This window comes from Conger conger, chromosome 8, assembly GCF_963514075.1.
Source record: "Conger conger chromosome 8, fConCon1.1, whole genome shotgun sequence".
NCBI lineage: Eukaryota > Metazoa > Chordata > Actinopteri > Anguilliformes > Congridae > Conger > Conger conger.
In genome coordinates, this window is record NC_083767.1 from 40,670,815 (window position 1) to 40,692,379 (window position 21,565).

Below are 21,565 nucleotides of genomic sequence, written 5' to 3' on the forward strand. Positions count from 1 at the left end.
AGAATACAAACACAGCCACCAGAACACTGCGCCTTCGGGTTTATCACCTGTCCGACAAAACACCGTTAATGAAGGTAAAAAAGAGTTCACGGTTTGATTAAGCAAAAATGTGAAGCAAAACAATGTCCTGAATGTGTATATCCATCTCTGAGACACATCAATGCAGTTTTTAGGAGAGAAATACTGTAAGAATGCTATTGTGCAGAATATAAAGGACTTTTTTTTGCCGGCTCTTAAATGCATTGAAAAGGGCTTTGTGACGTTGGTAAAAATTCTGTTAGCTGAAGAAGAGCGAGCCTAAAATAAAAGCTACACAAACTGACACAGTACCGATGTGGGAGATGAATCGAATCAATAGTTGAGCTTAGTTGTCTCTCTATATTTACTCGCATATGTTCTGCTCCTCCCTACACCACAATGTTTATTCATTCCCTTTATCGACCGAGAGACAGAGAAAGAGCTGGTGACCTCCACCAGTTACACAATATCCACATATTCAGCCTCTCCAAAAGGCTTTCAATGCGCAGGTCCTAACAAAGTCCAAAGGGAAACAACAGCAACGCATTACGACCATATCGAACATATAAGAGCACGACGAGAAGACTGCAAAAGGAAGGCATTTTCTTTCCGCTAACAAACACTTTGGCATCAGTGTTGGGATCTTGTAAGTGTAGAGAAAGAGGCCAGGGACCATTGAGGAGACTGAGGTTATGTCCTCAGTTATTAGGTATTATTATTATTTTTCATTCCCATTTCTAAAGCCTATATTTGATTTCGCAGCAATGAGAACATCAGATAGGAGAGGAATGAAGGGGCTTTAATATGTTCTCCAATTTAAGCCAAATGTGGTGTCCTATGTGCAGCATTGACCCACCACCCCCACACCCACGCTCCAACCAATCCCTATTTTTTGGGTCCTGGTTACACCTCTCAAAGAGGCATATGGGTGTCTGCACCTCAGTTCCTGATGATTCAGCTGAAATAAAAGCACTGGGGGATGATGGTACACAAGGCCCTCCATAATGGCTGGTTCTTTGGGTAGTCACACAAAGTGGCTGATGACTAAACAGTGGGAGCTGAGGACTGACCAGACTGACAGGGGGAAATACAGTACACAGACACGAGGAATAGATCAAATATTCCCCTATGCTGTGTCTATGTACCACCATTTTCTCAACAACACTGACATAAAGTGACTTAACAAGGAATTGAGAGCCAACTGAGAATGTTGAATGAGTTTACAGGACCGATTGTTAGATTGTTTTTTTGTTTTCATTGGCTGGTGGATGAAGAATGTCCTGATTGGTTGAGAAAGAGATATGCTTACTTCTTCTTCAGTCTCCTGTCCTTCTCCGCCTGGGTTCCCAGCTTCCCCATGGCGATATCCTGACCAACCAGCTCTGGATCTGACATGCCTATCAGGAAGAGAAAGAGGGGTCACATGACATGGGGTCACATGACAGAGCACGACCATGTGTAAGATAAGTCACGTGAATGACTTATGCCATATGAATGTCCCCAGGACTGTTTTCAATAGATTTGCAAGGGCAAGTGAAAAACATGTTAAAATAGCACATCTTTGCAGACTAATTACAATAGATCCTTAAGGCATGGTTTCAGGGTACCTGCAAATCATTACTGAATGCCTTATTTATGATGACAGTCTGACAGTTTTATAGCATTTTACCTGAGCAAAACACTATAAAATTAGCTTGAAATACAAAATGAGGTTATAAGAATTCTGCAAGACAAGCGAGCAAGCGAGACACGCGGTGCATTTTTGATTGCAATCATAAAGTGCACCAAACTATAAATAGGCTCAAAGGATAATAGACACTTGTAGCATATACGGTGTACATCATCATTCCTCTGAAGTTCAGTTGACTTCATCCGATTTGATATTGATAGTGTCCGAAGAGTGCATACTTCTTCCCCGGTGACAAGGCATTAGCATTCTATGGTGGCGCTCAGTCAAACGCAAAGCACCCTGGGTATTCGCAGCGGGTTGGTAATGAGGACCACTCGGGAAAGAGGCCTCCGGATCAAGGTTATCTGTCAGGTTCGATGTAAGTCTCCCTCACGCTTCCTTTGGGACCGGTCCCATGTTATAGCCAGTTTAGCGGAGCACAGCTCATGTTAGGGGAATAGGAAAAAAAAAAAGTGCAGACACAGCAAAGCGCAGGCCAGCGCTTTAAACCGTGGATGCTGAGTTCAGCATGTCCAGCCTGTCCACAGTCCAGTGCTTTTCCTGTGATCTTAAGCACTCCAGCACAAGGAGACATACATTCATTGTTTAATTAACTCCTCAAACATCTGACAGAAAGCTGAAGAGCATAGACTGGACCGCTGGTCACCAGGACATGGTATGTCAAAATGCCAAATACATTTTGGCAGAAACTTTTATCAAAAGTGCCATAGAAGAAGTGCATACTGAAGGTCGATGGAACAACTACAGAACACAGGTCAGATAGCACACAATTCCTATAAAGTATCAGTTATCCATAGCCAGGAACAACAAAAAATCTAGTCGACACAGTGAGCCTAGGCTACGTAAAGTTATGACAAACCATAAACTAGAAGTGGGGCATGATTACAAGATATGACAGAGCTACAACATAGAAGGTACGTGCTACAGGAAGGTGCTGTAGGGCCAGTTTGGCTGTATTTCTGAGCTGATTTGGGGGGTTGTCACCTTGGCCGGGTCCGCCCATCTCCTTGGCCAGCTGGCCGAGCCGGGCCTTCTCCTTCTTGCCAAAGAGCCGGCCGATGGAGGACTTGATGCCCTTCTTCTTGGGCTGCTTGTGCAGGGAGTCCTGGCTGCTGGTGACGCTGCTCAGGGCGCTGGCCTCCGCCTCCAGGGTGGCGGCCAAACTGCAAGCAGGTCACATGACCACAGATCACATGACCACAACATCACAGCTCTGACCACGAGAACCACAAGCATTTTCATTTCACTCTCAGCAATAAAGGTTGAGTGGAGACACATTTTTGCTCTTAGTAAGGAATATCCGTCCATCCATCCAACAATCATCTAACCCGCGTATTCCTGGTTGGAGTCACAGGGGGGGCTGGAGCCTAACCCAGTGTGCGCCGCATATACCCCGGAGAGGTCACCAATCAATCGCAGGATACACACACCATTCATTCACACACTCATACGTAGGGGTAATGTGGACTCTCCAATTAGCCTAATCTGCATATCATGTGGACATGGAGAGAACGTGCAAACTCCACACCGAGGGTGCCCGGCTCGGATCTTTCTTGAACAAACTACCCAAATGTCCCCAAGAAAGGTAGTTTGGGTACAGTTTTATATACCTGAGACGAGTACTTTTTGGTACCTTTTTTTAAGTAATAGAAATGGTCGTGCGTACTGTATCATAACATTTTAAAAATGATCAGACTGCTTTCATATCTGACATGAGGAAGCTCCCAAAGCTTCCCGCTTCAACGGCTTGCAGGATGAGCACAAAGTAAACTGCCTCTCTACCGACAGCTGTGCCATAATCTGCAGACAAAAATGAGAAAAACATTGGATTCTAGGATATTACAAAATAATTATCTTTTCTGTGTAAACAGCCATATCTCCATCTTAAAGCAAATAATTGATTGGATTGGATTAACTGAATTTTCAAATGAGGATTGGTCATTTTCATGGGTCCATAGTTTTAGCTATTTAGTCATATAGACACTGACTGAAAATCCTTAAGGAGTTAAGGAATTAATCTAATAGCTTTTATTTAAAACTTGAACTTGACTTAAACCTGCATCTTAAACTTCAGCACTTATTTGTTCAAACACGAGTGAGGGTTTGAACCCACCGGGCGGAAGTGTTCAGACGGGCAACGCGCATCAAATAAATCTGACAGCATTATACTTGCAGAGTTTTTCTCTTACCCACAGTGCCTTTAAAAAGCTTGTGTACAGGAGGTCTCTGGTTTATAATTGTGCAGAGAACATAGCCGGACTACTGAACTCCAGGTCCTGCAGTGTCTGCAGGTATTTGCTCCAACCGAGCACTACACCACCAATTATTTTACTAGCTTGTTCAGGAAGTATGGTCATTAGTGAAACCAGGAGCAGGTTTGGAGCAAACACCTGCAGACACTGCGGCCCCCAGGAAATGGAGTTGAGTAGCCCGGAGACAGAGGCTAATATGAACAGAGGCATGAGTGGCCTACCCTCGCTGTATATTTGGTCTGAACAACAACCAAACCAAACCCCTTGACCATGTCTGCATGCTTGTATACATTGCTTGTATACATAGTGGCTGCCACATGATTGGCTGATTCGATATTTGCGTAAACAAGCTGGTAGACTGGTGTATCTAATATTTGTCACTGAGTATACACAGATGCTAATATGAACAGATGCTAAGATGAACAGAAGCTAAGATGAACAGAGGCTAATTGTCACGTTTCAGGTCTGTCTCACCATGTTTTATGATGTTTTATGTTTATTCATGTTGTCTTAGTCACGTAGTGTCTTCATGTATTATGTTAGTCTAGGTTCGTCATGTTGTTTAGTTTATTTCTTGTTACGATTTATTTTCTCGTCATGTCTAGTTATGTTTCGTTACGATTATATTACCTGGTTATGTTGAGTGATTATCGTCTTAGTTTCGCTTTGTGTTATGTTTCGATGTATGTTTATTGTTACGTTAACTGGTCGTTGTTATGCATACACTTTTACATGTTTTTCCGCAAACCTTGCGTTCCGCCTTTTCTCTCTCTCTCTCTCTCTCTCTCTCTCTCTCGTTCTGTCCTTCACTCCCCTAATGTTCTATTTGTCTATTTACTAAAACTACTAACGCTAGATCAGGATTGGGTAGAAACTAACAAGACTAATCATGTGTTCATGTTACCTTACGTTTCTCGTGCATGTCATTTACTAATTTACTAATGCTAGGGCAGGATAGGTTTATTACTAACGATTACTAATCTCCTTGTTAAACTTGTCATCCATCGCACCTGTTTTCCATTTCCTTGCTACGCTCTAACTAATTGTCTACACCTGTCTACACCTGCATTTATAGCCCAGTCGCGCAACTGTTCACTGCGAAATTGTCTGCCTCTGTTTACCACGCAACTCTTGAGCATTATTTACTGTTTGATTACACGTTACGATCCACGCCTGTTTACCGACCATTGTTTATTGATTTCTGTTTTGTGACCATCGTTTGTTTTTTGACTACGTCCTCGCCTACCGTTTTTGTACTTTTGCTTCGCTGATTGTTTCATGGTTTCGACTCCCGCTTCGCCCACGACTACGCCTCTGCCTGCCGCCCGTCTGTTCATCTGCCCCGCTGACAGCTCTCCCGCTACCGGACCTCCCTGCACGTCTACCGACTACGAGTTTGCCTCTTCCCTCGGCACCGTGCTTTTTGTTTGTTTATTTTTTGTTTGGCTGGATCTACGTGTATGGACTTCGCTTGGGTTGACTACTCTCCTGGGATTCGTCCCGAATAAAGCCCTGAGGGGTCTTTATATTACTATTGTTTCTGAGTCGTGCATTTTGGGTCCAACCCCCACGCACCCGTCTCACTAATAGCTTATATAAACAGATGCTAATATGAACAGATGCTAACATGAACAGAGGCTAATATGAACAGATGCTAATATGAACAGAAGGCAATAGCTAATATAAACAGATTCTAATATGAACAGAGGGTAATACGAACAGATGCTAACATGAACAGAGGCTAATATGATGCTAATATGTGTACCGGGCATCGTTGTGGGCGGAGGCCGGGAGCGTTTGGGTCATGCGCACTTGTCGGGGCGTGGGGGGTGGGGACGTCTCGCACTTGATGGTGGCCTTGTCCTCTCGGCCGTCCTCATCCACGGCTGCTATCTGAGGAGGGGGAAAAAAGGGCCAAACGTCACTGCTCCTGGCCCACAGCGGGGGACTCTTTCAGTTCTGACACGTTACACAAAGTGCAAGAATTTAGCCACTACCATCTGACAAATAGTGAAAAATTGGGTCAACTTCTGGGTAAAACCTTTAATGAAGTTAAAGGCAGTTACTTAAATATTAAATTTTCTTTCCGATTGAAAATTATACCTCCTTACAAAAAGTACATTGTTAAAAGGATATGCCGTGCGACTGTAAGGATTATGGTGAAACCATACTTTATAATAATGGTAATACTCATAATGATCATAATCGTGTGATATTGTCGTACCTTTCTCCTGTGTTTCCTTAGATCGCTGGGCTACGGGCAGGGGCACGGGTTTGGAGAAAAAGAAAACCACACGCAGCAGTCAGCACCAATGGAGGAACAAAACCCACAACCTTGTAAACACCGTTGCCATAGTTACATAACTATACAGTGTTTACATATCTGACCCCTTTTATTGTCACGCATACACTCAATGACAAATTAGTCATTATTGCCAAAATGCTATTCTAAATGACGGGTATTTAAAAAACAAGGAAAAAAAAAAAATCAGTGCCCCTGTGTGCTAAGATTAATTAACAGCATCAACAAAATCAAAGGCTCATTCCTTAAAAAGCCCCGGAGAATTGTGGACATTAACATACCGTGACCCTCTCTAGCATTGGCTCTACAGGGATTTCGGTATTTTTAGTTGAAAGGCATCGTGTAAAGCAAACAGCAAGCCCCACGATGGAGACACGGGGGGTGTTAAAGCAGCAGGGGGACATATTCACAGTCTACAGGAGAGGGGGGCGGGGAAGCTCGGTATAGGAACCCTTCCTTCCGGAACCGGCGCAGTGACAAAGAATCACAACTGTGCCTGCGCTGGTTTACACACCCGAGGGGGCTGCTTTTAGCATTAGCGCATAACAACTTCAAACTCAACCCTTCTGGGGGGAAAAAGCCATAACACTCAAAGCCAAACAGCAGGTTTGCTCACTGTAGCAGTCGATGAACGGATTTGGAATTTTGGATTGTCGATTTTTGGGAAATGAATTTGCGCTTCCACCGTCGAACAATGTCGGCGGCCACATAGGCCTTTCTTTTATATTCTAATCTTGAGCTTCTTTCAGAATTACTGTAGCGTGATCTCTCTGAAACATGCCTCTCCTTTCAAGCTGAGGGCTTTTGTGGGCTCAGATTCTTTGACAGACTTGCTTTTGTCACTCAGAGATACTTGCTACAAAAGGATTATCTATTGGTTCAACTGAGTACTGAGCATCCCCATTGTTTTCAGTTCTCTTTAAATAAAGGCCTCTAAGTTGCTAGAAAATTATGACATAACATTATCTTTGCAAAATGTGTTTATAAGACAGCTATTTCCACATTGTTGAGGTTTCTATTCATTCTTTCAACATATTTTATAATACAGTGAAGAAAGCTGCCATTTACCAGGTGACGGATAAACATGAATTTCCCAATTTCAGTGCAACAGACTGATCCACATGAAACACGCTGGATGGGTAAGCTGAATTTTACAAGTTCTCATAATTCTCAACTCAAATCAGATCAAAGGCAAAATGTTAAATATATTCCTCGCAAATACAATATTGAGATATCCTAAATCCACAAAAGAAGTCCATGGACATTGATTCATTTCAGAAAGCCGAATGGTTGCTTTGCAAGAGCTTACCCTACCGAGGAAAGGAAAAATAAACAATGTCCATTCATCACAGAACTAATAACCAGGCCTTAAACACGCTGAAGGAAAACCAATAAATTCTTTCAGCAATAATGCGCACTACTCAAAATGGATGCAGTCCGGCTTATTTCACCACTCTTTGGCAGAAAGGTCACAACATACTTCAGTCCTCTTGTCCACTCCTCGTCATGCGCTTTGACAATCTAGATTGCCACCAAGAAGACAAAATGGCTGACCTTTTCTTTAGCTGTCTGCCACACTTCAAGGGACCACTTTATTTCTTTATTACAATGCAGCTGACCAGCGGAAAATAATAAAAAAGGGTCGGAATTATTTAGCAACGCCATAGTAAGGTCATTCTTAACGTTCTTCCCTGACCCGCGCCTGGTCTCCCCCCACTGAAGCCCAACCCACCACCAGACAAAGAGTCCTACAGCCACCCTAATTTCATGTCATCACTATCATTGTTGTGCCCATCGCTGAGACTTGAAATGGTACTGAACTTTGACCCCATCACTGGCTCAGTTGTCATGACAATATTACTATAGAACATTCTTGAACATCCTGTAATAATTTTTAGCGAAGTGTAATCATTGTGAACACTGACCTGAAAGTCATTAGCTAGCGTTACCTAGCGTTAACTTCAGCGATTCGTTTTTATGGTCTACATGTTTGTGAGCGACAGTGTTCATTATCACAGTTGAGCTTAATGGAATTTTGGTATAATGGAATGCAGTAATATCTATCGGCCAATCATACAGCACCTCACTCTAAACTGGCCTTTAGGCACTAATCTTAACCCTATCCAATCCATTCCACATTTTTACAGTAAATGCGCTTTGTGTATAAAACCCTAAAAAGTCTGTAAAACCCTAAAACCCCTACTAATTCTCCTTTTGTATTGAATATCAAAATTTTTATTATTATGAATGGTTATTTTTTTCTTTTAGTTGGAATGAGTGAAAAATCTGAAATATGTTTATCCTGTCTCTGTTCAAAAAAAATGGCTGACCTTTTCCAGTCAAGCAGTCAAGCACCTCATTGATTCATTCATTCATCTTAAAGCCAGTAGTACTAAAGCAGGGATCATCAAATCATGTTCTCAAGACCGCTGGTTTTCCACCCTCCCTTTCCCCGGAGTGAAGACAGTCTGGCCAATCAGTAGCACTAATTGCTCAGTCAATCACCCGGGAGAGAGGAAGACCAGGGCTGGATGTGAGGATCTCTGCTGTAGAGGACTGTGTCTGAGGGACTGTGTCTGAGAGACTGTGTCTGTGTTTAATAAAGAGAAGAGGATTGGTCCACAGTACCAGCGTCATGACGCCCATACGCTCCATGTCCCGGGCGGGACTGCGAGGGGTGAGTTTGGGGGTGGAGTGGCCGCTCGGAGGGGAGGAGGAGGCCAGGGAAGAGGCGGTGGCTGAGGCAGTGATGGAGGTCCCTGTGTGGGGCACACGGGCCAGGTTCAGCCCCTCCAGACTCACGCTGGCCACGCGGTTTTCTATCTCCTCCGCCCTTAACTCTGTGGACTCCTTCTCCTCCTGGATCAGCCTGGGGGTGGGGAGAGAGTGGAGGAAGAGGGGGAGGGAGAGAGAGAGTGAGAGAGAGTGAGAGAGAGGAGGGAGGGAGGGAGGGAGAGAGAGGGAGAAGGGAGAGAGGGAGAGGGTGGGAGAGAGGGAGGGGAGAGGGAGATGCGGGAGAGAAAGGGAGAGGGGAGAGAGGGAGGGAGGGAGAGAGGGGGAAAGAAGGAGGAAGTAGAAGAGTGCGGGGAGAGAGAGAGGAGGATAGAGACAAAGAGGGAGGGAGAGGGAGGGAGAGAGTAAGTAAATGCCTCCATTTTCCAGAAAACATAGTGTTGTTGAGAACCCACAGGCAGGGTGACCTCCACTGATATCATCACAATGCTGTCCTCGGTGGATTGTGAATACAGTGTTTGCTTCTTCTTCTTTGAATGGAGCACTAAGAGGTGTGATCTACAATACAGACAGAAGATTACCACTGCCTTCAATGCTAAAGGCCTTTCATTACGGCACTCCCTCTGCCCTGCTCACATTGACAGAATATGACAGTTGAGACTAGCACCACTCACACAAGAGGACTTGTTCAGTTTTCACCTCTGCGTTTTTTAAGTGTCTCGATCAAGACCTGCACTTGAATGCAGCTGAGAGACCCAAGGGCTGCGTCAATTAAAAGTGAAGTATATGGATGAATACGGTCAAAAGCCAGTTCATTACTCATAACCACACACAGTACTTCACTTGCAAATTATAACGAACAAAATTATGAAGAACAAAAGTCCCTTTGGTTCAATGCTGACATCTGATTTCTGGGTCACTGCATTCAAGAAAGTCCTTAATGCAGTTGCAAAATAAACAAATAAAGTTTAGGAGCTTTGGCATGACTTTAAGCCTGTTGCATTATGCAACGCTTGTGTCTCTGCACTGTATTCAGACTACAGTACGGCGTCACACAGCTGAAAACAGTGTCCACTCGGCTAGCACTGAGTATAACTCAGCCCCCGCAGCTACAGCCTACGGCTATGAAATAAAGACCTCTGATTCGCTCTCCATCCATCCGTCAGAATGCGGCCGCGCGCACCGCTACATATGGAGCGGACCCATACACTGCGGGGAGGATAGCGGGGGTAATGTGATGCGATTCTGCGCTCCAGTGCGATGGTGTTCGCGTTGCTGGACCCAGGCTCACGCTCGACAGCAGGGCTCTCGGCGGTGAACGTGACGCGGTGAACCGCAGATCGATTAGAGTCGCTCGTCAACCCGCTTACGTCACCGGGGAAACCCACATAACGAGGGGGGGCAGAGCGGGCCTGTCAGATTCCGCTGATGAGTGGGAGGGAGGGAAGTGTTTAAAAAAATGTGGCAGTTAGTCGATGTGCGTGTCATTGTGACCCGAGGTGGGCGATGTGTCGCCTGTCAATGTTTACATCTTCAGAATCACAGCCTGAAGAAGTTTTTTTGTTTGCTTCCTCTTCTTTTTTACATTACATGTCATTTGGCTGATGCTTTTGTCCAAAGCGACTTACAGTTGATTTAGACTACGCAAGAGACAATCCTCCCCTGGAGCAATGCAGGGTTAAGGGCCTTGCTCAAGGGCCCAACGGCTGTGCGGATCTTATTGCGGCTACACCGGGGACTGAACCGCTGGCCTTGTGGGTCCCAGTCAACCACTACGCTACAGGCCGCCCAAGTCCTCTTTTGTAGTTTGTCCTTCCTTTTACTGATAACAAACTGTAATTAAAGATTGCAGTCAAAAGGTTTATCCTTTGTTTTTGGGTATGTGGTTTGCTCACACTGGGTCATTTACATGGCTCATTCAACATTTGTACAAGCCCAGTTGATCCTCGTTTGGCTCAAACTGCAATGCCCTTGTAGCAACTTCTGAACAGCGCTAACAGGAACACGATTACCCTCGGCCCAAGAGTACAGCAATTGGCCTGTTATGTTCGTCTGTCTGCCCGCCCGCCTGCTTGTATCAAACGGGAGTCCTAATGGCAGCCTATCAGTCACGTTTGCATCGAAGGGGCGAAACTCTGTAACCTGCTGCACTTGGGTTCAATTATACCGAACCTCTCGCACTTGGGTTCAATTATACTGAACCTCTCGCTCTTGGGTTCAATCAAACCGAACGCCTGCTTTCACGAAGTATACCGTTTTCGTCATGTGAGCGAGTGAGGTGAGCGATGCTGGAAGCGGAGGTAGACGACCGCAGGGGATGGTGGGTAAAGCGTGACTCTGACCGGATCTCGCGGTTGATGGCGTCCAGCTGTTCCTGCAGCATCATGGCGAGCGTCTGGGCGTCGGAGTGGCCGCTGGGGGACAGCAGGTCCATGGAGCCGAAGAGCGTCTCGCGGTCGTCGTCGTCGATGTCCGACATCTCCGTGTCGCTCTCGAAGGGGTGGCTACCCAGAACCCCCAGCTGCTGGGACCGCCACTCCTGCTCCCCCAGCGACTTGGCCTGGTGGAGGGGAGGACACAGGTGAGTACAGCCCAGCAAAACACTAAATGTTCTCACAATGTTCCTCAAATGTTCTGTCAATGGTATAACATTGCAGCAACATTATGAGAACATTTTGTGTTAGCGGAAAACACAGAAGCTGCATGGATCAAGAGGAACACATGCCCTCTTCTGTTCTAAATGAGCACTTAGTGAGCCTAGCAACAGAGAAAGGGCATCTACAGCCTTACCTGGCCCTAGACAGTCAGTGGTTAAATTGGAAATATTGAGAGCCATCATTATTATTCGTTCCTTAAAAAGGAATAGGGAATGAACAAAATATATTTGTTTTTTTGAGTGAAATATGAGGCAGATTGAGAAAGGCTCTAGGTGTGTACAGCAGTGGTTCCCAACTTTGTTACTGGGGAGCTAATGTCCTGTAGGGTTTCACTCCAACCCTAACAAGGCACACCTCATTCAACAGCTAGAGCAGGGCTGCCCAACCCTGTTACAGGAGATCTAATGTCCTGTAGTTTTTCACTCCAACCCTAAAAAGGCACACCTCATTCAACAGCTAGAGCAGGGCTGCCCAACCCTGTTACCGGAGAGCTAATGTCCTGTGTGGTTTTCACTCCAACCCTAACAAAGCACACCTCATTCAACAGCCAGAGCTAGAATCAGGTGTGCCAAATTAAAAAAACCTACAAGAGGGTAGAGCTCTAGGAGCAGGGTTGAGGACCATTGAAGTTCAGCATCTTGTACGTGGAAAATTACCATTTTAATATAAAATCTATCCATGACTGTGGTCAAGTTTTTAGTTTACTTTCTGCTCAAGAGAGCATATGGGCCTTTATTGTCCGTCTACACAATCCTTTCCAGCTTTCTTTTAGTTTTCTGGTCGACTTGGAAAATCAATGTTGCTGTTGGCAGATGCAAAATGGTGCATCGGGGACTGCAGTTTGTTGCTTAATGACCATCCTAACATTTCCAGAGAACGTACAGCCTCATAAGCGCTCCGCTGGCCCCTGGTGGGCCCTGGGGTGTAGCACTGCAATGCTAATTAATTCAGAAATCAGACAAGCTCCCGGCTCCTGCCTCCTGTTTGTGTCTCACCTCGAGGGACAGACCAGCTCCCGCCCTGCGGATTAGCCTTTCCGTCTTCCGTCTACTCTCTTTTGCGATTTATAATGCATCGGCTGAAGCCCGCGTTGCTCTTTTGCAAAAAAAAAACTAAAAAAACTGATGATTTCTAACATCTGCTTGTCACCAAAACCAAAGACATACTGTAAAGGCTTATCTAATGACTTATGGCTTGATCTAAAAGCAAACTTATCTTTTTGTCCCTCACTTGAAACACTATCCAGATGAATTTGAAAGAATTTCACAGCACCGTGCAGTCTAAAATAGCTTTATCAGACCTTATAAAGCATCTAAGTTTAAAAAGCAGGACTGGGACCTTGTGGAAGTAAGTCATTAAGACACTCATCTGATCCTCTCTCTCAGATATAAGCCCAGGGGCTTTTAAAATGCAAGCTTTGATAAGACACTGTTCATCTGCTTCTGACAGAGATTTACTTCCTCGTTGCATATCTTGGCAGTGCACAAAGCAGACTGCCCAGGTACAACTACCCAGCTGTGAACACCCAGGTGAAACAAAACATATGACTTGAAATAGCATAGGTTACCTCCTGTGTACTCTTCACATGTTGCGTATTATTGAACCCCTTTTTTCGTAAGGGTTGTGCAAGTCAAACACCCTGTATTTGCTCTGTTGGGGTTTAGGGGGCCCATATGTTTACTCTGATGTGGTTTGGGGACCCCTGTGTCTGCTCTAATGTAGTTTGGGGGCCCTTGTGTTTCTCTGATGTGATTTGGGGGTCTTTATGTTTTCTCTGATGGGGTTTTGGGGGGCCCTGTGTTATCTCTGATGTGATTTGGGGGTCTTTATGATTTCTCTGATGGGGTTTTGGGGGGCCCTGTGTTATCTCTGATGTGATTTGGGGGTCTTTATGTTTTCTCTGATGAGGGTTTGGGGGGCCCTGTGTTATCTCTGATGTGATTTGGGGGTCTTTTTGTTTTCTCTGATGGGGTTTTGGGGGTCGGTGAGGGCTCACCTTCTGCTCCTCCCTGAGGATGCCGGTGCGGCCCCTCCGAGGCCTCCGGACCACCCGGGCCGACCTGTAGTGCTCTGACTGGGTCTCCGCCAGGGAGCCCAGGGAGAACCGGAGCTCCGCAGACGTGTCCAGGTGAGACCTGACCCACAGGAGAGGGGCAAAAACAATTCTCTAAATATATCCCTCATAGAAGAAAAGGGTTCTTTGGCTTGATTCCATCGGGGAACCCTTTTTAGTTCTTTATGGAACCCTCAGCCATAAGTGTGAAGAACCATTTTGCCCAACAAAGAACCCTTTATTTATATATTATAGCTAGATAGGAATCTTCTATAAATAAAAAATAAAAAAACTAGCTTGGCCGATGTTTAAACTACCTGGATGGCTCCATTCATATAAAATTGTATCTTAACATGAAATTGAGAGCAATATGTCTCATGATGCAGGTACTTAACTTTAACATTATATTTTGCTGAATATGTTAACATATGTGAACTCATTATGTTACTTAAACACAATAGCAATGTCAACGGTTTTGTGAAACTATTTACAGCCACCCATGCCACAAAGTGCATAGAAATTATTGTAAGTTATTCATCATCTTTCTTAGTTAGCTTGGGGATTAGAAAATTGTAGGAGTAAATTGCAGTTTTGTAAAACATTGTACGAGTCCTAATCGATTAAGTGCATTTATGAATGCCAACCCCCATGTTCAAAACCTATGGCAAAGTTATGCACATAATTATGCAGATGCTGGTAAATGAATTCATAACAGCCAAAAACACCCTGACTAAACCTTAAGAAATCTATAATACAGAACATCTCTTATGAGTGTGTTTAATTTCTTTACATTCGATAAATACGTAATTACATGAGAAAAACTGATATTTTTCCTCAGTTATATTTCCACTTGTCAAACTGAGTTCTTGACCCACTGCAGGTCCTTTGAGTAAGCACACAATAAATGTATGAATGTTATATTGCACCCAAACACTTGCTTTATGAATAGCATAAAAAATCATAATTTTGATTGAGAATTTAGAAATGCATACACATATTTTCCACATTAAAAGCTAATGGTGCTGTCAGGTGAGATATTTTACCACATTCTCCCTCTTCTTTGCACTGGAGCTGCTGAGTGCTTTTCTTGCTGACTGTGTGCTTGTTTTTCTCATACAAATAGGAACAAAAGGAGGATTATTTTGAGGCTTTCCTGTAAATACTGCGTGTCTAACTCCAGCTAAACGCTTACACACCGTGATAAGGTTGGCTCTGTAAGGGAGCCAGTCCGTATTCTGTGCTGATCCAGCTCTGATCTGATCTTGTCCATTTCATCAACAAGATGGGTCTAGTAGGAAAGACAGGACACAGACAGGAAAATGTAGTGTTAAAACAATGAAATGGAAACAAAAATGGAAACAAAAACTTGAATTATTTTAATCATTAAAATATCTAACTTCATAAAAACATATGGTAGAGCATAGCCAAAGCCAATTTTGAACCTTGGACACCTACTTTGTCATGGATTGAATCCTCCAATTGTTTTCGGAGGTTTTCAGAGTCCTGAATCAACACATTCTGAAACAGAGACAACAAGATAATACATCAGGGAACCGTCTGCCAAAAAATCAATGGTCACCAAAAATAGACTTTCGACATTAATATACTGTAATGACAAGAGCCAGGAACATATAAAAAACAGAATATTACACCCGTAATATATAAAATCAAATGTTCCATTCTATTCCAGGAATCTTCTCAGAAAATCTGCCTCCTTCATGTAAAACACATTTTCATATGATAATGAGTGTGGTGACATCATAAATATGATAAATGGTTGGCATTTATATAGCGCCTTTATCAAAAGTGCTGTACAGTTGCTGCTTCTCATTCACCCATTCATACACAAACTCACACACCAATGGGGATTGGCTGCCATGCAAGGCACCAACCAACTCATCAGGAGCATTTGGGGATTAGGTGTCTTGCTCAAGGACACTTCGACACACCCAGGGCGGAAACGAACCGGCAACCCTCCGACTGCCAGAGGACTGCTCTCACAGTCAATGTCGCTCCCACATGAATACCATGAAATATGAATATAAACATAATTTTACGAATTGTAGTGACTTTTTGACCACGTTAGCTCCGCTCCGTGGGAAGACGTCGGCCATGTTGTGTACCTTCTCCTCCAACGCGGCCATTCTCTCCTTCAGGTGGAGCTGCAGCCGCTCGTTGGACTCCGTCAGAAGCCGGTCCACAGTGTCCGACAGCCGCTTGTTGTGCTCCTCGTTCATCTTTTCCCTCTGCCTGGCCTTAAGAGTCAGAAAAAAGACATGTCAGATACGGATCAAAGCCTCATTTGACAAAAAGCATTTGCTATGATTTTCACTCAACTTGCTGCCATTTTGCTAGAAATACTTTGGTATGCAAATAGATGTATGCCATATCTACATACTGAGTATATAACCTTCCTTTTTATTGAACATGTTATTGATCGAATTGGGATATACAGTATATTACACAATAATGAACTGCTGGACTGTCATAATCTTTGCTGACAGTCAGCCTAGCTGCCAGTAAACATTAAGCCATACCCGGGACCCACGGAGAGTAAGCAGTAAACTCTAAACATGGAGAAACATGCAGCCGACAGCTTCACATGCCGTCCGCCTGATGACGGTGGCAGCTGGCGGCCATTATCTGATTGGCGAGACTGTGTGCGGCGCTTCGAGGCGACTCACTCGGTGGAGCTCCTGATTCTTCTCCTCGAGCTGGCCCTCCAGGTGCCGCATGCGTTCCTCAATGCTCCCGTGCCGCTCCTCAGCCTGCGGGGTGAAAGAGGGGGGAGAGAGGGGGGTCCCGCCATTTTAACAGCCGTGGAGGTGACGCGTGCGCAGGCAAGGAGGGCCGGACAGACAAAGCCAAGCTTCTATGTTCTGCTACAGCTCCGAAACGCTCATTCAGATCTAGTACACACTACAGCGTGAGGAGAGGGGACGTCATTCGGGCAAGAAGCTGAAGAGGACTGCTCACTACGCATCAGCTGACAGGGGCTGATTATGAGAGAGAGGGGGAGAGGGGGACAGAGAGCGAGAGAGAGAGAGGGAGAGAGACAGTGACAGACAGAGAGACAGAAAGAGGGGGAGAAAGAGGGGGAAAGAGACAGAGAGAGAGACGGAGAGAGACAGTGACAGACAGAGAGAGACAGAGAAAGAGCGATAGAAAGACAGAGATAGGGGATGAGAGAGAAGGAGGATAGACAGAGAGAAAAAGAGAGACAGTGACAGACAGAGAGAGAGAAAGAAAGGGAGAGAGACAGAGAGGGGGTGAGAGAGACAGACAGAGAGAGACAGAGAGGGGGTGAGAGAGACAGAGAGAGAGAGAAAGAGAGACAGTGACAGAGAGTGAGAAAAGGGGAGAGAGAGAAAGAAGGGGAGAGAGAGACAGAGAGGGGGTGAGATAGACAGAGAGAGAAAGAAGGGGAGAGAGAGACAGAGAGGGGGTGAGAGAGACAGAGAGAGAGACAGTGACAGACAGAAGAGGGGGAGAGAGAGAGAGAGAGAGAGAGAAAGAGGGGGAAAGAAAGACAGAGAGAGAGAGAGAGAGAGACTGACAGGCAGAGATAAAGAAAAACAGAAGAGGTTGTTGTGGAGGTTTAGTCAGAGACCAGGCAGATGTGTCATGCAGTTTCCCCACAGCTCCAGCGAGCCCTGCTCCTCTCACACACAGGACATAAACCCCAGCCTCGAGCAGCAGAAACGCAACCATGGCTCGCTACGACAGACACGGAGCAAAACCAAACTACAACTCAAAAATAAAATAAAATCAATCAATCAAGGAGGAAGTCAGATGGATTCTAATCAGCAATAGAAAGTAAAGTCCTGTGGGACTACCTTCCTACGTATGAAGCTCATGTCTTGGGCTTCAGCTTCTATAACACACTGATAATCACCAGGTGAGGAAGAGGAGCTCGAGTCAGACTAACGGGATGAAGGGCGAGAGGAGAGGGACAAACCATGTGTAAGAGCACTGGGTAAAAAAACGAAACAAAAAACAAATACCGACTGTCTCTCACACGTACACACACAGGCACACAGGCACACACACAGGCACGCACACACACACACACACACAGTCAAGCATGCACACACACGCACAAATATACACACACACATACACACACACCTCACCTCTTTCAAGTAACATGCACTGAACTAGCAGTCTGTACATTTTTATTAAAGTTTTTATCAAAGCGAACCTTGAATGGTCCTTAACACGAGGAAAAGGAACATGAGGAAAAATGCATTGAGAACATATTGGTAAGTGCTTGGCACATCCTGTGGGTTTAAATTCAATTGTCTGGACATGTATTTTTCCTGATAGTTTGTTTCAGTTCACCCATGCTACCATTTACATTGACATGTTGGCAAAGTATGTGGGGATGTATGCCCTCACATTAAGTTGCTAAGACACTTGTTTGAATTAACGAGTATGTGGCAATGTGTAGGAGTATAATATCGATGTTTGCAGTTTAGCATTTTGACATCTGCAACAATGTTTTCCAGTCAATATTCAAGGCAGATTATTTTGTGAACTCTAAGTCAAATGTTGATATTCATATGAATTAGAACACAAACATTTTGTCACCAGAAGAGATGCAATTTCCAGAGAATTCCTTCCTTATGTTGTTCGTCATTTCCTCTCAGATTAATATAAGCGTTATCATAAAGACAGCTGGCCTCATGTTTCCCTTTCCTGCAGATGTAAATTAGGAGTGGGTGATATATAACTCGTAATCAAAGTCTATGAAGCACTTAGTAAGCCATTCTGTTTATTTATCTGTATTAGCAATTTGATGTTAACACTTCACAAGCCTTGAGGCAATTAATTCCATGTAATACTATAACAAAATAATAAACAAAAACAAGAGGAGGTCTGAAACAATATTTCAGATGCACAAGGAGAACAAAGCCTTCCTTTCAAAGCACGCTCTCGCACCTCGTTCTTCTTTTCAGAACAGGGATCTTTGATCAGTTCAGTGACGGTACGTTTGACATCATGCACCCAGCTGAACCTTTGAAGAGGAGGCTTTCCGGATTGTTAGTCAGTCAGTGTTCTAGAACTGACATCAGCTATAGAGTGTTCAGTTCAGAACATTCTAATCACATATTTGGACTAGAATGTTCAGTTCAGAACAGTCTAATAACACATTTGTGACTGGAATGTTCAGTTAAGAACATTCTAATTACATGTTTGTGACCTCACGCCTTAAACAGGGCTAACTACCAGCAGACTGTCCCAGAAATGTCCAGAGTAACAGATTGGAAGAAATCATAAAGGAAGGGGTTAAGATCTGTTCCATGTCATTAGTGCAGCTATCCTCTAACTGTATTCCACTTTATGCCAGATGAATGGGTGGTTAATGGTGGCCACTAAATTATGGAGTCAGTCATTATACCTTTATTCCTGATAAATGGCAAAGGATGATGAGGCTGAGAAGGCTCTCAGTGTGGGGACGATTTCAATTTAGGATGACTATACCAGAGGACAAATAGCCTAGAAACCACTGAATACCTGAGGCTAAAGAAGTCAAATGGATTATGTTCCTATTGGGAAGTATGTTACAATGGCTGTTTGTCTATAGAAGCGGTGGTCCTCCAGTATCAGAGGCGAGTAGCCCCATTGGCACTGAAGTCCTCTAGTTACAGGGCAGTGAATCTCACTTTGGCTGGCCCGGATCGGATAACCTCAGTCGACATACCCCGACATACCCTCACTGGTGTGACTGTGTGCCCTGTGCTGCTGCACTGCATCATGGGAGGTGTCTCTGGGGGGCTGTACCTTGGTGAGGGCGGCGATTCGCTGGGCCAGCTCGGCCTCCACCTCCGGGAGCGTCTCAGCCTTCCTCATGGTCTGCTGTAGCTTCTGCTCAGCCAGCTCCAACCTCTCCTGGAGCTGCCTGTTCTTCTCCTCCATCTGCCCAGAGACCACGTACAACACACCTTCAGCCACACTTCACAATACAGGTACACAAGCTTTACATGAGCCAGCGCCAACCTCTTCTGGAGCTGCCTGTTCTTCTCCTCCATCTGCCCGGAGACAACACACCTTCAGCCACACTTCACAATACGGGTACATGAGCTTTACATGAGCCGGCATTAACTAATGTAGCTGTTCACAATAATTAATGACGTACAGGTACATTAACTAAGCATTAAATTAACGTTTCATTAGTTTACTCATTCAACTACTAACTAATGTATTAGTTATATGAATATTTATACATGAGTGAACAATACACCTATAATTAGTTTACCATTAACAAATACATTCACTGTTTTTTCATTCCTATGCATTGGCATTGACTGATGTAGCTGTTAACATTAATTAATGATATACATATACATTGACTAAGCATGAAATGAATGTTTCAGTAGTTAATGTTAATTAATTGGGGGCAGCCTGTAAGGGGGGCAGTGGTGTAGCCATGATAAGATCAGCGCAGCTGTTGGGCCCTTGTGTAAGACCCAATAAACCTATGATTACTTATAAGTAAGCATTAACAAATACATTCACAGTTTTTTTCCTTCCAATATAAATTGGCAACATTAAGTAATGATGTACAAATAGATGAACATAGTACAGATGCCAATTCATGTCACATTATTGTGAAGTGTTACCAAATGTTCAGCACCAAACCACAGCATGCTCACATTTATTATTTGTTTATCTGACAGGGACAATGCACATTAATAATGCTTCTCTAAATTCTGTAAATGCCAGAGTTAGCCAGGAAGGCAGCTACAAATCCAGACACAGACTAATTCATATGCTCAACAGTGGCAGACAAGGGGAACTACAAGCTTCCAGCAAAGTATGCTACTGATGTAGATTCAAAGTCACTTTCCCTCTGAACTCATCTACTATTTCCATCCTTGGCAGAATTTTTTTGAGGGTGGCTGTGTCAGATAAACACAGCGCTCACGCCTGTCCGACTCCTTATCGAGTTCCCTGATGGAAAATACCTTGCTATCTAAGATCACAGACTCACTACAATTGCCCTTCCAATTTCCAGAAATTCGAATTTATCTAATGCTACTTACATGCGCAATTGCACTCCCATGAAACACAGTTCTGCGATTATGATTCTCACCATCATATTGACTGTTCAGAACTGTGAGCTGGGCGCCTCCCTAATTTTGTGACATTCCATTGTCAATAATTGCTTGGCAGTTCAATTCAGTGGCAATATAAACTTGCGTCAGCATTAAACTCCTGCAGCATACCCAACATGGTCCCTTACTTTGGGCCACTAGCGAACTTGGAGAACCAGAGCTTTGCAAAACAGAGCACAGAGCAGAAAGGTCAACAATGGTTCTAGACTCGCGAGGTACAGCCAATCAGAACCCTGGCATTTATGTGCTGTAGTGGTAATTCATCTGTGTCTGAATATAGTAGTAGACAGTGCCAGTCCCGGAGAGCTCGTCTGGCGAAGGACGAAGTTGTAAAGAAACCGGGGACCGCTGCCAGCACGCCATCAAAAGGCGGGAGCGTGAAGTCAAAACTTTCATTTTACGGCTCCTGTTTGCCGAACTTCCCTCCATTAAAACGGAGGCATACATAATAAATTGACTGGGTTTTCGCATTCCAAGGAAGGCTGGGCACATTAATTATGAAAAAGAAAACAAATATTCAGCTGTCGCCTGTGTTCTGTTTATTTCGGCAATGTTTTCTTTCTCCCCGCAGTTAAAGTGTTCTCCAGAGGGACTGGGTGGTGCCTTATGGATGGAATCTCTCAGCCGAAAGGTCAAATGATTTTTCTGACATTTTCAATTCCCAAAAAGAATGTGCATGAAAGTAAGTAAGAGTAATTGAGATCTTTTTTTTTCATGGGAGAGTAAGTGCACTCATTAAAAC

General features: G+C 44.3%; 1 protein-coding gene across 7 annotated transcripts in view; it reads right to left on the reverse strand.

Annotated features, from left to right (window-relative positions):
* ppfia2 (PTPRF interacting protein alpha 2) overlaps positions 1 to 21,565 on the reverse strand; it is a 183,515-nt gene that overhangs the window by 21,233 nt on the left and 140,717 nt on the right. For all 7 annotated transcript variants that reach the window (XM_061251588.1, XM_061251590.1, XM_061251589.1 and 4 more), the window contains 12 exons: positions 19,490 to 19,624; positions 16,390 to 16,473; positions 15,829 to 15,960; positions 15,161 to 15,223; positions 14,902 to 14,993; positions 13,649 to 13,787; positions 11,338 to 11,555; positions 8,891 to 9,131; positions 6,185 to 6,214; positions 5,726 to 5,853; positions 2,693 to 2,871; positions 1,328 to 1,415 (listed from right to left, as the gene is read on the reverse strand). In XM_061251588.1, coding sequence (XP_061107572.1) covers positions 1,328 to 1,415; positions 2,693 to 2,871; positions 5,726 to 5,853; positions 6,185 to 6,214; positions 8,891 to 9,131; positions 11,338 to 11,555; positions 13,649 to 13,787; positions 14,902 to 14,993; positions 15,161 to 15,223; positions 15,829 to 15,960; positions 16,390 to 16,473; positions 19,490 to 19,624 — 1,529 coding nt within the window. The remainder of the gene's footprint in view (positions 1 to 1,327; positions 1,416 to 2,692; positions 2,872 to 5,725; positions 5,854 to 6,184; positions 6,215 to 8,890; positions 9,132 to 11,337; positions 11,556 to 13,648; positions 13,788 to 14,901; positions 14,994 to 15,160; positions 15,224 to 15,828; positions 15,961 to 16,389; positions 16,474 to 19,489; positions 19,625 to 21,565) is intronic.